The sequence below is a fragment of the Barbus barbus genome (assembly GCF_936440315.1).
Source record: "Barbus barbus genome assembly, chromosome: 14".
Taxonomy (NCBI): domain Eukaryota; kingdom Metazoa; phylum Chordata; class Actinopteri; order Cypriniformes; family Cyprinidae; genus Barbus; species Barbus barbus.
Genome location: NC_136742.1, coordinates 21891703 through 21909619, shown reverse-complemented (window position 1 = coordinate 21909619; position 17917 = coordinate 21891703). Strand labels below are relative to the sequence as shown.

Here is a 17917-nt window from a genome sequence, read left to right as displayed (position 1 = left end):
AAACATAATCAGATTTTCGCACAAGTCCTGAAAGCAGACAAATATTTTCTTTGGCATTTATTTATTCAGGAAAATGATCCAATATTGCATATCTGTGAGTAGCAAAAGTATGTGAATCTCTTGGATTAGCATATTGAAATTAGAGTACATCTGTGCAGAGGTGTTTTCAGGCAGTGCAATGACTATCAAACGTGATCTGTTTTATTCAAAGAACAGGATCTATCAAAGTCTGATAGTGTTTGTGGAAGTGAATCATGTCACGAACAAACGAGATTACTGAGGACCTCAGAAAAAGAGTTGATGTTGCTCATCAGGTTAGAAAAGGTTACAAAACCATCTCTAAAGAGTTTGGACTCCACAAATCCACAGTCAGACAGATTGTGTACAAATGGAGGAAATCCAAGATCACTATTACCTTCCCGAGAAGTGATCGACCAACAAAGATCACTCCAAAGTAGAACGTGTAATAGTCTGCGAGGTTGCAAATGTTCTCAAGGTAACTTCTAAGCACCTAAAGGCCTTTCTCACATTGGCTAATGTTCATGAGCCCACACTGTTAGACATTTCAAAGGGTTTTCATAGTTTTTACTGTTGCCAGTAAATTACTGTAATTAAGATTTACAGTAGCAAACTATATTTGATTTACAGTTGCAAACAGTACTGTTTTACAGTGAATTACTGTAAAAAAAAATCCTCAGTATACTACTGTAATTCATTTTAATATAGATTTAATTATTTTTTATATAGAATTCATTTTATTTTTACTGTACATAGGCATTCAATTAACACAGACACAATAATTACAAAATATCAAATTCTTTATTTAAAACATAGCATGTTAGTTAAAACACTTAAAGTTAGTCATCCAATGCTGGAACAGTGCATCTTCACCATCTCTCATATCTTAGGATGTTTTGCAGTGCATTATGTTGTATCCTCTGGAATTTTCCTCACAAAGAATCTTTAGGCAACAGAAACATAATGGGGAAAAAAGACAAACAGCCAAAGAATACATAGCCATCTCATCTGCAAAACCCAGGTGCTGCTCCAAAACGTGGCCACCACCTTTACCCACCATTCACTTTGTTAGTGACAGAAATGTCTTCTCTGGAAAAACAAGAAGTAGAAATGACACACTTTTAAAAGCGGCGTTGTAGACACGGTGCAGGGCAAATCGTATCAATCCAAATGTAGGAAATGAGGAAAATAAAACAACCTCAATAGAATGGCGCCAAAGAGGCCGTTACAGCAAATACAGTACAGCAATTTAAAAAAAATACAGTAAGTCTCTGTATGTGGGGTCTAACATCACAGAAACATCCCATGATGCAAAGGGTATTAGTTATTTACTGTAAACGGAATTTGCAGTATTAAACTGGGTGATATACAGTAAATAACTGCAGAAATTACAGAAATGTCTAACAGTGCACCATCAGGAGAACACTGAGCAACCTTGGTGTGCATGGCAGAGTTGCAAGAAGAAAACCACTGTTCTCCAAAGCGAAAAATGCTTGATAAAGATCATGTGGACAAGCCAGAGGACTACTGGAGAAAGGTTTAATGCATGGATGAAACCAAAATAGAATTTATTGGTTTAAATGAGAAGCTATTATGTTCGGAGAAAAGAACACACTGCATTCCAGTTTAAGAATCTTATCCCATCTGTGAAACATGGTGGTGCTTGGGCCTGCTTTGCTGCATCTTGGCCAGAACAGCCTGCCATCATTGATGGAACAATGAATTCTGAATCATACCAGCAAATTCTAAAGGAAAACGTCAGGACATCTGTTTAAGAACAGAGTCTCAAGAGAACGTGGGTCATGCAGCAAGACAACAAGCACACAAGTCTGTTACATCATGATGTTTATTTTCTATTGTGTTTTTTATATAATATTTGTATTCTGTTGGATGCTTCTTTTTTGAGTTTCAGATTGCCGTGATTTGCTAGCTGTTGCCGCCTATCAGTGGTAATTGGGTGATCAGCGGGCAGTTCCCTTTAAAACGCCTCTTCCGTTCATCAGAAGGTCGCTGAAGGTTCGGGACTTCCTGCTAGCTGCCAGACCAAAATGTTTTTCAGTGTTTCTGGGTGTTGATATCATATGTCTGATTGTTGGTTTAGTTTGAAATGTGGTATAAATGTAGGAAAGACCTGCCTTTTTGTTTAAACCTCCATTTCCATGATGTTTATGTTAAGAGTAGTTAGGTTAGGTTGATTGCATTTATTTTTCTTTTCTTTGTGGTAGGTCATTTATATTGCTGTTTTATTTTATTAGATTGGTTTTGTTGTTATTTTGGCCTTGGGTCCCTTTTACGAAAAATACCGCTTGATTATTCTTGTTTTGTGTTATTATTTATTTTCAAACGAGTTGTATTGCTTTAATATTAATTTTGTTTGGACCATAGGTCTCTTAAGGAAATCTAATAATTGTCAGTAGTTTTCCCCTTGTGACCTACAATAAATTTACCTTTATAATTTGTTGTGATTTGTTTGGGTCCTTTTTGGTCTGACGGCTTGCCGGAAGTCTTTTGTCCCTTTTCTTTTATTTATTGCGTCCTACCCCTAGCAGACGTAATAAGTCACTCTACCAAAGAATGTTTAAAAAAGAACAAAGTTAATTGAAAAGAACAAAGTTAATGTTTTGGAATGGCTGAGTCAAAGTCCAGACCTTAATCCAATTAAAATGTTGTGGAAGGACCTAAGCAAGCAGCTCATAGGAGGAAACCCACCAACATCACAGAGTTTAAGTGGTTCTGCACTAAGGAATGGGTTAAAACTCCAACATGTTATTGTGCAGGACTGATCAGCATTTACAAGAAACTTTACCTTCAGTTACGGCAGCAAAGGGGGGTCACACCAGATACTGAAAGCAAAGATTCACATACTTTTGCAACGCACAGATATGTAACACTGGATAATTTTTCTCAATAAATAAATGACAAAGAAAATATTTTTCTCTCACTTGTTTCATTCGGTTCTCTTGTCTACTTTCAGGACTTATATGAAAATCTTATGATGTTTTAGGTCATATTTATGCAGAAATATAGAACATTCTTGACGATTTGCTGAAGTTCAAACCGAGCATCAGAATGGGGAAGAAAGGGGATTTAAGTGACTTTGAACGTGGAATGGTTGTTGGTGCCAGACGGGCTGGTCTGAGTATTTCAAAAACTGCTGATCTACTGGGATTTTCACACACAACCATCTCTAGGGTTTACAGAGAATGGTCCGAAAAAGAGAAAATATCCAGTGAGCGGCAGTCGTGTGGACGAAAATGCCTTGTTGATGTCAGAGGTCAGAGGAGAATGGGCAGACTGGTTAGAGATGATAGAAAGGCAACAGTAACTCAAATAACCACTCGTTACAACCAAGGTATGCAGAATACCATCTCTGAACGCACAACACTTTGAACCCTGAAGCAGATGGGCTACAGCAGCAGAAGACCACACCGGGTGCCGCTCCTGTCAGCTAAGAACAGGAAATGGAGGCTACAATTTGCACAGGCTCACCAAAATTGGACAATAGAAGATTGGAAAAACGTTGCCTGGTCTGATGAGTCTCGATTTCTGCTGCGACATTCAGATGGTAGGGTCAGAATTTGGCGTAAAGAACATGAAAGCATAGATCCATCCTGCCTTGTCTCAATGGTTCAGGCTGGTGGTGGTGTAATGGTGTGGGGGATATTTTCTTGGCACACTTTGGGCCCCTTAGTACCAATTGAGCATCATTTAAACGCCACAGCCTACCTGAGTATTGTTGCTGACCATGTCCATCCCTTTATGACTACAGTGTACCCATCTTCTGATGGTTACTTCCAGCAGGATAATGCACCATGTCACAAAGCTCAAATCATCTCAGACTGGTTTCTTGAACATGACAATGAGTTCACTTTACTCAAATGGCCTCCACAGTCACCAGATCTCAATCCAATAGAGCACCTTTGGGATGTGGTGGAACAGGAGATTCACATCATGGATGTGCAGCCGACAAATCTGCAACAACTGCGTGATGCTATCATGTCAATATGCACCAAAATCTCTGAGGAATATTTCCAACACCTTATTGAATCTATGCCACGAATAATTAAGGCAGTTCTGGAGGCAAAGGGGGGTCCAACCCGGTACTAGCAAGGTGTACCTAATAAAGTGGCCAGTGAGTGTGTATATATATATAGGGAGAGAGAGAGAGAGATTATGTCTGGGCTTCCAAAATGTAATTGATTCAGCATTTTTATTGACATCACTGTAAAAGCACTAAAATTTATTTATTCAAGCAGGGAAATAGCATGGTGAGTTATGAATGGGCATGTAGAGACCCCATTAAAGAAAGCCATAACAAATACTGAAAAAATAATAAATTGATCTAACATGGTCGAAAGGATACGTTATGGATTATAAGAATAATCTAGTGTTATGTAGTTTACACTTTTAAATCTTCAAAAATGTAAAAGAATGTGTCTGACCCTGTTTTCACCTTCTGCATTGCATTAAGGATGTAAAGATTGGTTCAGTGTTCAATGCAGCGTGATGATCTTTATAATTCCTCTGAGAGACTGACCATTACCTGAATCAACTTCAACAATGCATTTCAGGCCACAAATCTCATGCACTTTTATAGCCAGAATAAACCCTTTTAGAGTTTAAAGAGCTCACAGACACTCACAAAGATGCTTTGTGACCTTGAACAACTCTGAAGTTGACCAATAATATTTTAAGGCCAATGATCATATATCATTATTTAGTTGTTACAGTAAACAGAATTTACTGTAACCAGTCATTTAAAATTGACAGGAGATGTGGCATAATATATAATAATAATAATGATAAAAGTTTGTAGATTCTTTTAGGAGAAAAGTATGATAATTCATTCTAGGCTATTCCACACTACCACTTAATCGTTACTAAAAGCATTAATGCTAATGGAATTGTTGAAAATGAATTCCTCTCCATTTGCTTACATGTATAGCCTATATCAATAGCATTTCATTTTCAAAGGCAAAACTAAATCAAATGGTTTGTCTGTTCTGAATGAGATGTAATTAAATATATAGCCTATTAATCCCGCAAGAACCCATCGCGGGTTGTTTTGATTCTGATGCGAACAAATGACTCTTAGGAACTGATTCGAATCAAAATTTGAAGTGTTTGAATCAGTTAAACGAATCCTTCACCTCTTCTATTACTGAACTTTTTTTAACGAAGGAAGATGTGTGTATGTAGGCTAGGCTATACCCGTTCAAAGTTTTAAACTGATGAAAGTGACAGTTAAGACATGTATAAAGTCAAAAAAAAAAAAAAAAATATCTTAAGCTTCAGTGTCACATGATCCTTCAGAAACAGCAATGTTTCATTTCAACACTGATAAGAATGATTTCTGAAGGATCATGTGACACTGAAGCTTGAGAATGCTTTAAAAAACTACCATGTAAGGGTTTGTGGGCAAAAAAAAGAGATTTCTATCTTAAACACTGATCCATCAGTCAAAAAGCTTTAAAAAGGTCACGCTAACTCTTTAAGAACTCTTTGCCAAAAACATTGGGCTCAGAATATTGCCCATATCCTTAGAGAAATATGATCATACGTCTACTTTATACCAGTAATTAATTATACAGAGTAATGGACCTGCTCCGCTCTGGACCCGGCTTGCTCTGCCACTCATGGCCAATTTCCTTAATTAGGCTTCTGCTGATAATGTAAGCAGTGTGTGAAATATATCTTCAATAAAATTGTGTCTTTTGTGGGGTCTTGCTCGACTGAAGGGCGGGAATGTTGTAGACAGAGTGTGCCGCCATAAGATTTAAGAGCAGGGATTTACTGGGCTTTTCAATCTTAGCCTGTCTGTGCTGTTCTAAGGATGACCTTGCTGTTGTGAGACTATAGTGTGACTGTCACTTCCTGTAATGTGGAGCGAGTCCTACCAGATTGAGATTCCTCACAGCAGCTGAGATGACATGGGGTGGTGAGGAATGGCTCCCTGAGAGCCACGTGTCTTTTTCATGCACGGACGAGATATTGACGGCTAAACACTGCACATATAACCTTAGTGGCATCATTTATATATGACTTGATGCTATCTGTCAGCAGGAAGTTAAGCGTTCACCATCCAGTTTATATATATTCTTCTTCATGCTCATTTAGGGTTGTACAGCAGCATAGTTGAGTACCGTGTGTTTTTAATGTGGTTGTGGCACCCGGCCATCTTCCCAAAAACCTGCACTTAAGTCTCAGCATAACTAATTTTTTCATTGATTTCAGTTAAAGGTTGCTATTTGCTAAATCCACGCTGGTCTGGATCGAGCTTATTTCACGGTCACATGAATGCCATGGGAAAGGATTGTTTTGGGAATAAAAATTATGGCTTGGTTTGATATTGGCTGAGAAGTGGCAAAGAGTAGTGTTTTATGCCTGGCTGTAGTGCTGATTAGGACCTGGGTTTGAGTCCAGACTAGGACATTTATTGTTCTATGTAGAAGTAATTAAATAAATACCTCAGAAATTGTTTTATTGATATACAACTTTTTTATTGCCAGGGACCCCCAAATATGTTCATCTGATTTTACAAGAGACCCCCTTTTATGCAAAAAAAAAGTTTACACTTGACTAAGGCCACAGGAAATTATTAAAATATTGTTTTCAAAAATATATATTAACTTGAAAGTATATTTTTATATCAATTTATTTAGTGTTTTAGAGTGTATAAACATGAACAGGAACATTTACAATTTACATTTTTCCTGAAGCACTTTGCACAATAAATAGTTAAACTTAATCTTGTTAAATTGGACTGCTTTAAAAACACTTTATGTAAAAACCTTTGTCTTTTCTCTCAAATTTTCTGCTGACCTCCCAGCACTCTTCTGTGGCCCCTCAGTCCTCGGACCCTATTTTGAAAGCCCCGTTTTAAACAACAAAGTTTAAACCCATGAAAGGTGAATAGGCCTGTTATTTTTTGCTTTTCAGAGTTTTCTCTCCCATTTTCTTTCCCTAATTTCCCATCAGTAAAGGTCAGTTTTGATCACTGTGATTACTCTTCCCTAGATTTAACCACAGTCCTGAATTGTGGTGAGCACTTTTTGTGAAGAAATAACTTTATTCTAAAAGAAAAAAGGGGCTTCAGTACTTTAAAGTATCAGTTGTGCAACTGTGCTTTTCCTCCATTTTCTCCTCTGAAAATTACTCTTGATGTGGAAAAAGGTCTCTTTCTCTCAGTCCATTTAAAACACAGCAGCTTCTTTTGCCTCTTGATACTTTTACTGTAAGCCGATCTGCAAATTTAAACAGTCATTTTATTCATTTTTTCATTAGATTCATTATTCACATTCTATCCTCCTCAGTACATAAACTATGGAATATTATTTGCTCACACCTGTTTGTCTCTTGAAAACAAATGCACTGGAAAAAGTGATAAGTTGACTTAACTTAAAAACATTGAGGAAACCCCTTGCCTTAAAATTTAAATAATAATAAAAAAATTAAGTTAAGTGAATTGTCAGGTTCACTTAACTTATTTTTTTTATTATTATTATTTACTTGATAATTAAGGCAAGGGGTTTCCTCAATGTTTTTAAGTTAAGTCAACTTATCACTTTTTACAGTGTGTGTACTTTCAAAAGGTCAAGCACAATGACCTCTGAAAAACAGACGATTTGTAAGAAACCTAGCGGCTTGTGTGTAATGGCTGATTTTACCTCCTAGAGGGGAAACTTATTTTTAGAACTGAAAAGTGGTAGGCTTTGAGATTCCAAAATGTGTCTGATGTGTGTGTGTGTGGGGGGGGGGGGGGGGGGGGGGGGGCTGACTATGAGCTCTGGTTACAATGTAATGTGTAACTCAATAATGATCCATGTGCAATTGTGATTTTGGATGCTGTCAGGTGCAAGGAACATGTGCTTCCTTCTTAGCTGGACAACAACATAATGGTGTGAGAGTTATAGAGGTGCATTTTGCTGTTATTTATGTTGTAGACACTGATATATGGCCTGTATTCCCAATTTTGTGTTGCGTGATGCTGATTTAGTTGTGCTGGTGGGGTCAGTGATTACTGGCTATTAGCACCGGCTGCTCTTTCATCCACCCACATGCCATATCTAAGCCATATCTCGGTGTCCAGCCATCAGTAGACCTACACGCACAAACACAAAGATCTTTCCATGTGGGCACAAACACATTCGTTGCATTAATTCACTCAGACAGAATGAATAACACCCACACACAAACACACCCACATCCACGTCCACCCATGTATTTCTGGAGCCAACAAATGAGTGTCTGACACCCAAGGGATGATCAAAGCACTGCGGCAAAATTCAAACCCTCAAGTGACACATCATTCAAACTCCCACAGAGGGGGATGGTAGTTCACACTGTAGTTTAATGGGCAGGTGAGATTTAAAAAAAAAAAAAAAAAAAAAACTAGGGAGAGAAAAATACAGGTAAATTCATAGATGTGTACAGGACAAGATCAGACTGAATTGTTTAAATAATCTGATGTATCTAAAGCACCATATTGTAATTGCTACAAGGTTTTAGACATCAACTGGCCTATCATAGCATGTACATTCAGTCACCATAGCAAAATCACACATATTGTTTACTGGTCTTGTTTTACAGTTTTGAACTATTGCTATTGCTCAATCTACATAGTAATAATAATAATAATAATTTAAACAATCATTTTCTGTTGTTTAATGGCAAATGGCCACAGAAATGAGAGAGGAGAACTGTTTAATGTGGAAAGAAAAGTAATACAGACATACAGTCATTTTATTATAAAGATCATTGAACAAAATATGTTGCAAAATATGTATACAAATTAGGTTGTGATTCAGAGTGATCTATAAATTCAAGTCATTTTTCTTCCTTCAGGCTTGTTCAGTTAAGAGACCAGTCAGATATTCTCATTACTGTAAGATGTCTTCAGAGACAAGGAGTCTTGAAGCCTTTGATGTGTGTAAGATTTAAATGATTGATTTCGATGCATTTAATGATTTTTGAATACATTTAACTTACAATTATAATAGACCCTTTTAATTTACTTCTCTATTGTTTTACAATAGATAGATAGATAGATAGATAGATAGATAGATAGATAGATAGATAGATAGATAGATAGATAGATAGATAGATAGATAGATAGATAGATAGATAGAGTGTAATTATTATTGAACGAGTTCAGCCGTTTTCCAGACTGTAATCACAGTGTACTGTTCATATTGATTATTTTTGTTTCCGAATTAGTTTATTATTCTGAAGTATTGACAGAGGACAAGCGCAAATCCCTCTCTAGTTGTTCTTGCATTTGTGGGCAGGCTGGCCTTTGGACACATTTGCTGGATCACCAAGTAACGGAATATATGTGTCACTCTGTGACGCGCTCACAGCAGCGCTATCCCACACTGAGCTGCTGCCAGCCGAAGCCGTTCTTCCAGCCTCCGGACACTCCTGCGCTTCCTCCTTCGCGCGTAACGCCATGAGTTCGATCTCATGCTTTGCAGCGGTTTCTAGCACACGTTGCTTACTGTAAACAATGACGAAGTTGTTAATAATCGGGTGGATTGGCAACGCTATAGCTATTACGCCACACAGAAAACTGACAGCGGCGTTACACCTGCCCAGCGTTGTTTTAGGATAGATATCCCCATAACCCACAGTGGTCATAGTAATGATAGCCCACCAGAAGGACTGTGGGATGCTGGTGAACATGGTCTCCGGGTGGCTCTGCTCCAATGTGTACCCCAGCGCGGAAAACAGGAAAATCCCCACGCTCATGTACATGAGCAGCAGACCCAGCTCTTTCAAGCTGCTTTTGAGTGCAAATGTTAGAGTTTGCAGACCCGCTGAATGGCGCGCAAGTTTGAAAATGCGCGCAATGCGCATGATGCGCAACGCCTGCACTGCCTGCTGGACGTTGGCGAGCTCCATGATAGCAGTGCCCAAATGCGTAAGAATCAACACCACGTAGAACGGCATGATGGCTAGGAAGACTATTATATTCATGAAGGAAAACACAAAGCGCAACTGGTTCGAAGAGGACAGGAAACGCAAAATGTATTCCACTGTGAACCAGATAATGCAAGCCGTCTCGATGGACTCAAGGGTCGGGTGTTCCACGAGGTTACCCTGGGCATCTTCCACTTGCAGCTCCGGGATGGTTCCCACGCACATGACCACAGAGGAGAGCAGGATGAACGCGAACGACACCACTGCGATTACGCGCGCGGCTAAAGATGACTCTGGTTTCTCCATGAGTTTCCACAGGAACGCTTGACACTTCTGGCCTCTAGTGACCGTCGCATCATCCTCCAGGTCATCCAGGATGGTCTTGACCTTCTCTGCTATTTCTGCCAGCTCGGTTTGCACCTCATTTAAACTACCTATACAACATTCGTCCAGATACTCCGCGTCGATCCCCCAATAGTCCATCTCTCTCATGAAGCACATGGGACAGATTCCTCGCTTCATATGAATCTCTCCGTAGTAATATAGCTCTAGGATGCATTTGAAGGCCTCTGGGTCTCTGTCGAAGTAAAACTCTCGCTTTAAGTCGTCATAGTCATCGCAGAGCGCGCAGAGATCTTCTTGTGTGGAATCTGTGGCTCGGTTCACCAGCTCTGCCAAACGCGTCTCGGGATATCGGTTCAGCACGTCCCCGTAGAGAATGTGCTTGACCCCACCGATATTCACAGCAATCTCCGTCTCCTCACTCGCCTCTGAGCCGTTACAGTCCGCGTAACGAGTCCTCGGGAACTCCCACATGTCAACTGAAACAATCCAGAGTTTTAAACAAACAAAAATCATTTTTAATCTAGAGGACCATAGGTTATATATTATATATATATAAACATGTCCATGACTAGTAGCTACATAAATACTAGGAGAGACCGGGGCTAGAAACTGCCACATAATTTCAGACTGTGATTTTTTTTTTTTTTTTTTTAAATCTGCTTCCTTTTTGCCGGAAAAAAAAGACTACGTTCCTTTAACACATGCTGACCTTTTGTGACGACATTTGCCAACAGAAGCGCACAATGGGGTAAGTTGTCACAATGAAAACGGCTATTGTAAATCCCGGGACAACAAAAGCGTAAAAAGAGACTTAAATATTATATCACTGTGTGGACAAAAATATTGTAAGTAATAAGCTATATAAATATATAACATTTAAAATGTATGTGACAACTTGGCCCGATATGACGTTTGTATAATAGCCTACTTTTTTCTTGAGAGCATGTTATACAGACACGATATTAATATTTAAAAAAAAATCTAATTTACGAAGGTTTTGATTTTGGCACCCACATATAGCCTAAAGACTATGAGAGACAGCCATGTGAAAGCTATAGTCCCGGTTTCTTCTTTTCTATTTGTAAATTAGCAAGAAAGAGGACAAAACTCATTTTGCTCGCTTTAAGATGAAAGAGGTTTTATTCAATATATTGAAAAATCATTTTTACCTAAGGATTCAATACATTTTTCAAACATTAGCCGTGTTCGCATTAATAAAGTCGAGTGCTCCACGTTATAAATAATGTTCTAATGCAAATGGTAATTTGTGATAAAAAAAAAAAAACTTACATGTTTGGATCAAAACCTGTGAAGAAAGTCTTAAAAAGCTTCTGACTTCAGCTGCATGATGACCGCGTGCAGAGCAGAATCAATCCGAAAGAGCGCAACATGACAGGAGCAGAACTAAGGTGTGTTGTGTGTGTGTGTGTGTGTGTGGAGCAGGCGTGATGGGAGGGGTGGAGAGTCATAAATTGTTTTCGTATTGAAGGGCCAGGGACAGGCTGCAACTCATGTAGTCATAAAACATATACTCTTTTACTGTGGTTATATTGATAGGGGTACATTTAAAAATATAGACTTACGACATCTCATGGCACTCACACTTTCTTAAACTTTTTTTTACAATCATACAGCTTTTTATAGCCTATTTAATTATAGAAATGTTTCGAATGTAAAATTCGACCAAACGTAAGCTTTTCTTTTGTAAAACACTGCTTTCTCCACTCAGTACAAATAAATGCATAATAGAAAACACTTTAGTAAGTTATGCTTGTTGTTTGTGTCAAACAGCAGATGTCCAATGGTGTATTAGCACGCAGCAGCTCAATTTTGTGTTGAAATATCTCACTCTACTGTTGTAAAGTGGAAACTGCAGGACAACAAGTTGTGCCATGTGATCAAACTGGAATACCCTGACTCACTTTTGCCGTCCACACGCTGCTTGTATGTTTATCTTTATCAGTTAATTTTTAATACAAATATTTTCTCACTATTTAAAGTGTCGATAATGTTTATTTCCTCCCAATAACTTCAACATCAAATTTCAAGCAGTGTTGGAATATTTATTTTTTAGTCGATTACAAATAAATTACTATTTGGTATTAAAATAATCACATTATAATCATTTTACATTTTAAAATCTATGAGTTTTGATTACTGGCATGAAAATATTTATTTATTTTGATTTTTAATGCTCTTGAGCCGGCAGCGTTATTCTCTGAAAGAGATGGATCACAGTAGCCACTGGATAGATAGATAGATAGAACGATAGAACGATAGATAGATAGATAGATAGATAGATAGATAGATAGATAGATAGATAGATAGATAGATAGATAGATAGATAGATAGATAGATAGATAGATAGATAGATAGATAGATAGATAGCTTCTACATGATGTATTTCAATCAAGTATGCAAGCACTGATCTGATACAGGACCGATCTTAATTTAGGGGTGCTCTGTCATTATTGCACTAATTTTACGTGTTTATGTGTTGTCAAGAATGAAGTAGAAACAGTCAGCCTAGGTTTGTTAGCAGAATCAGGATGACACGCAAGAAAAACAAACTTCACAGCTGAGAAGAACTGATAGAGTGGCTTTTAACACCTGGCTGTTTTTATATTGTATAACATCTATTAATACACAATCGTTTGTAGGATTATATATGGACCAATCATAGAAAATAATTAGTCAAATATAGAAAAATAAAAAATAACATTAGTATGATGAACAGCTTCTCAGCTATCATTTTTAACTACAGTAGGTAATTATTAGCTTGCATATTGGTTGTTTATTAGCACTTAAGCACATATTAATTTATTAATTTATTCTTCATGACCATATTCTGCATCCCATAATCCTACCTAATACCTAAACTTAACAACTACAACGACTACCTTACAAGCTATTAATAAGCAGTAAATGAAGAGTTTATTGAGGCAAAAGTCATAGTTAATAGTGAATGTGTTTATCATTCTAAAATGTTAAAAAATTATTTAGGATAAAAATGATTGGTTATTGTCCAGCAGTGTACTTAATTAGTTATTTTCTTCTGTATGTCACTATTCCCTGTATGTAGATGTTTCAAACACTGCTTTATTTGCTGTAGACAGAGGCAGAAGTGAATTCAGAGTTGAGAGTGAATCAGGTAGAAAGTTTCAGTGAGGCTTCAGAGGTAAAGATTATTTACAGCATTGTCTATGATAAGATATTTCTTTTAACATAGACTAATCAGACTAATGTATAATAGAACAGATCAGAATAAAGGAGTATGTGAATGTGCAAGTATCCATTACTGTGTGCCATGTACTGTACATACAACACACACAATACAATTTGAACCCTTATAAGGACATCTTTGTAACTTATACTCAAAAAGGTGCATATTAGTACATTAGAGTACCAATATGTACCGTAATGACTTTTGTACCGTTTGACTTATATTTCACTGCTGGTTATACTCTGTATAATGGTGTATGTGACGAATAAAAATCTTGAATCTAATGTACAACTATGAAACTTTTTGGGGTAAATAAGGTACAAAGATGTCCTTTTAAGGGTACTGTCCCAGTGATAAGCTGTTGTATTTCTTTCTTTCTTTTTATTTTTTCTCCCTTTCTTTCCTTCTGTTTTATAATCATATATAATAATATAATCATAAAGCATATTAAGCAAAAAGGTATGATTAAAAATAAAACCTGTCAATTAGACAAGGGTTAACTGAAAAAAAAAAAAGAGGTATAACACTAGACATTCCGCCCCCCCCCCCCCAACTTTTGAAATGATGGCTACGCCCCTGCAATACACATACATATATTATGAAAACATTTTTTTTTTATTTTGGATGTGATTAATCATTTGACAGCACTAATTTTGATATATTGGATTTTTGACTTTCATGAGCTGTAAGCTCTCATCAAATTTTTTTAAAAATTTGTTTTAAATGTTTTACTTTACACGTAATGAATCTCGAATATATGCAAGTTTCACTTTTTGAAATGCTACAAAAAGAAAAAGAACTTTCTCACAACATTCACATTTTTTGAGATGCACCTGTATATATTCATTCATTCATTTTTAGTTGACATGCGGGAGTTTCCAAGGACTCCTTCCTCGGACTGTAACGGCTCAGAGGCATTATGCGCATTTTCAAACTCGCGCGCCACTCTGTAGGTCTGCAACCTCTCGCTGTGGCACTCAAAAGTAGCTTGAAAGAGCTGAGTCTGATGCTCACCTATATGACCGTGGGAATTTTCTTGTTCTCTGCGCTGGGGTACACATTGGACCAGAGCCACCTGGACACCATGTTCACCAGTATCCCACAGTCCCTCTGGTGGGATATCATTGCCATGGCCACTGTCGGTTATGGAGACATCTATCCTAAAACAACGCTGGGCAGGTGTAATGCTGCTGCAAGTTTCCTGTGTGGATATAGCTATCGCCTTACCAGTACACCTGATCATTCACAACTCCATCAAGGTTTACAATAAGCAGCGTGTGCTAGAAACCTCTGCAAAGCATGAGATTGAACTCATGGCGTTACACGTGAAGGATGAAGCGCAGGAGTGTCCGGAATCTATAAAAATGCCATCACAGGCTTCGATTGGCAACAGCTCGGTGTGGGATAGTGCCGATGTGTCCACGTAACAAAGTGACATGTATATCAAATATACAGCAAATACATCCAAAGACCAACTGTCTACAAATGCAAGACCAAGAGAGTGATTCATCAACTTCAAAATAATAAAATACTTAGGAAATAAAACCAATCAATAACATCTATCGCTCGTACGTTCGTTTGTACTCTATCTATCTATCTATCTATCTATCTATCTATCTATCTATCTATCTATCTATCTATCTATCTATCTATCTATCTATCTATCTTTGGCAGTTAAACATGTCACAATGCTGCAAACGCTGTAAAATCTCAGTTCAACATTATCTTTATTCTTATTTGAAGGGTTCTGATAACATACATACGTGTTAAAATAAAAGACGTTACAAAAGAGTTACGGAAAAATACACTGAAAATAAATAAGTGCATGTTTGTCCAGGCAGCTTTTTTCCCCTCCATATAATGAACATCAAAACTGGCTAATTATTCAACAAGAGCAATAGGCAGAGTCACTGAACATTATGCAACACTATTCGGATCCCACATGCCAACTTACGCTGCTTCACTTCTTCGTAAAAAAGGATTGAAGAGTTTCTTGTCGCTTTGAACTCATCTCGAGCTCTAATGAATGATGGATATACAGCGCGGGACCGCGGGCGCGAGCCTGGGCATGTCGTGACGTCACAAACTGAGCGACTGATTGCCATGGAAACGTAAACGTCATGTATAAATTATATTGTCTTTTTGAATTTTAAATCATTCTGCATTTATATACATTGCTCCATTAAAACCTCAACATGTCGAGAACACAACTGTCCAATGAAAAAGTGCAGGGGACGAATTTACTTTTTATAAAAAGTGGGGGGGACACGTCCCCCGCGTAATCTACGCCCCTGGTGTATTGTATATATTTATTATGTATATATAAATACACACACATACAGTACAGCTCCTTTAGCACAAACTCCAGCATCAGTGGTGTGTGACATGGAAGCGATCAGCCTGTGGCTCTGCTGAGGCACTATTGAGACTTCAGCTCGTCTGGATTGTCAGATCGACTATTTCTCATCTTTCTCTTGAAGATATCCCATAAATTCCATCTGGGGTTCAGGTCAGGCTTGTTGGCTGGCCAATCAAGCACAGTAATAACATGGTCAGCAAAGCACTTAGAAGTGGTTTTGGCACTGTGGGCAGGTGCTAAAGTCCTGCTGGAAAAGGAAATCAGCATCTCCATAAAGCTTGTCAGTAGATGGAAGCATAAAGTGCTCCAAAATCTCCTGGTAGATGGCAGCATTGACTTTGGACTAGATAAAACACAATGGACCAACACCAGCAGACGTCATGGCACCCCAAATTATCACTGACTTCGGAAACTTCACCCTGGACTTCAAGCAGCTTAGGTTCTGTGCCTCTCCAGTCTTCCTCCAGACATTGATTTCCAAATGAAATGCAAATTTTACTTTTATTTGAAAAGAAGACTTTGGAGCACTGAGCAACAGTCCAGTTCTTTTTCTCCACAGCCCAGGTAAGACGCTTCTGACGTTGTCTCTGGTTCAGAAGATGTCTGAGCGTGGTGACTCTAGCTTCAGTCCACTCCTTGTGAAGCTCTCCCAAGTGTTTGAATCAGCTTTGCTTGACAGTATTCTCAAGCTTGCGGTCATCCCTGTTGCTTGTGCACCTTTTCCTACCCAATTTTTTCCTTCCAGTCAACTTTGCATTTAATATGCTTTGATACAGCGCTCTGTAAACAGCCACACCTTTCAGTAATGACCCTCTGTGACTTACCCTCTTAGTGGAGGGCGTCAATGTTCGTCCTCTGAATCATTGCCAAGTCAGCAGTCTTCCCCATTATTGTGGTTTCAAAGAACAAGAGATACCCAGAATTTATACTGTAGGGATGGTCATTAATTGAAACTCAAATGTAAATATTCTAATATTTTGAGATACTGATTTTTGATTTTCATCAGCTGTAAGCTCTAATCATCAAAATTAAAACAAAAAAAACATTTTAAATGTTTTACTTTACATGTAATGAATCTAAAATATATGAAAGTTTCACTTTTTGAAATAAGTTACAAGAAAAAATTCATTTTTTTTTTTAGATGTACCTGTAGTTTGCCTACTGTTTTATGAATACTGTGAATTCGAACATACTACTATGTTCACATACAGTTTTTATTATATTTCAGATGCAGCCATGGTCTTATTATTGGGAGATAACCATTATTGTGGTTTCAAAGAACAAGAGATACCCGGAATTTATACTGTAGAGATGGTCATTTAATGAAACTCAAATTTAGATTTTAATCATTTGCAATACTGGATTTTTGACTTTCATGAGCTGTAAGCTCTAATCATCAAAATTAAAACAAAAAAACTTTTGAAATGTTTTACATTCAATGAATTAAGAATATATGAAAGTTTCACTTTTTGAAATAAGTTACAAAAAAAACTTTATCGCAATATTCAAATTTTTTGAGATGCACATGTATATAGATATATAGACAGATAGATAGATAGGATATTTAAAAAAACAAACAAACAAAAAAAAATGCCCTTGACTGATAAAAAAATATAGAAGACCGGGGGCTAGTTGTGCAACGACGAATATTAATAAGGGTATGCATAATTATAAGGGTATGAATTTTTTAGATAAATTTCCAGCATTATTGCCCAGGATAGTTCTTGAAAGAATGCTGACCAATTGTGACAATTTGCCCCAAAATCAGGACACATTATGGGGTTAGCTGTCATGTTAGAATCTGCCATTATGCTTTACAGCCAAAAATAAACAGTAAAACGATTATGAATTACAAAACAATTCATAAGGCAAAAATGCAAAACAACAGACAAATATCAGAACATTTGTTTGGACAAAACACTAATTAATAAAGTAATTACTAATAAATGTAATGTATGCCTTATTGATAAAATAATAAACTAAATATAATGTTTATCAATTAATTAATAAAATAACGTGACATCTTACTCAACCTACATTACTGAATAATGCTT

At 37.3% G+C, this 17917-nt stretch overlaps 1 protein-coding gene across 1 annotated transcript; it reads right to left on the bottom strand.

The window, feature by feature from the left end:
* Window positions 1-9279: 9279 nt before the first annotated feature.
* On the bottom strand, window positions 9280-10752 carry LOC306879765 (voltage-gated potassium channel regulatory subunit KCNF1-like; the record flags this gene model as incomplete). The annotated part of the gene is made up of 1 exon (XM_079432946.1): window positions 9280-10752. The coding sequence occupies one exon, from the start codon at window positions 10750-10752 to the stop codon at window positions 9280-9282; it is 1473 nt and encodes a 490-aa protein (XP_079289072.1).
* Window positions 10753-17917: the final 7165 nt, after the last annotated feature.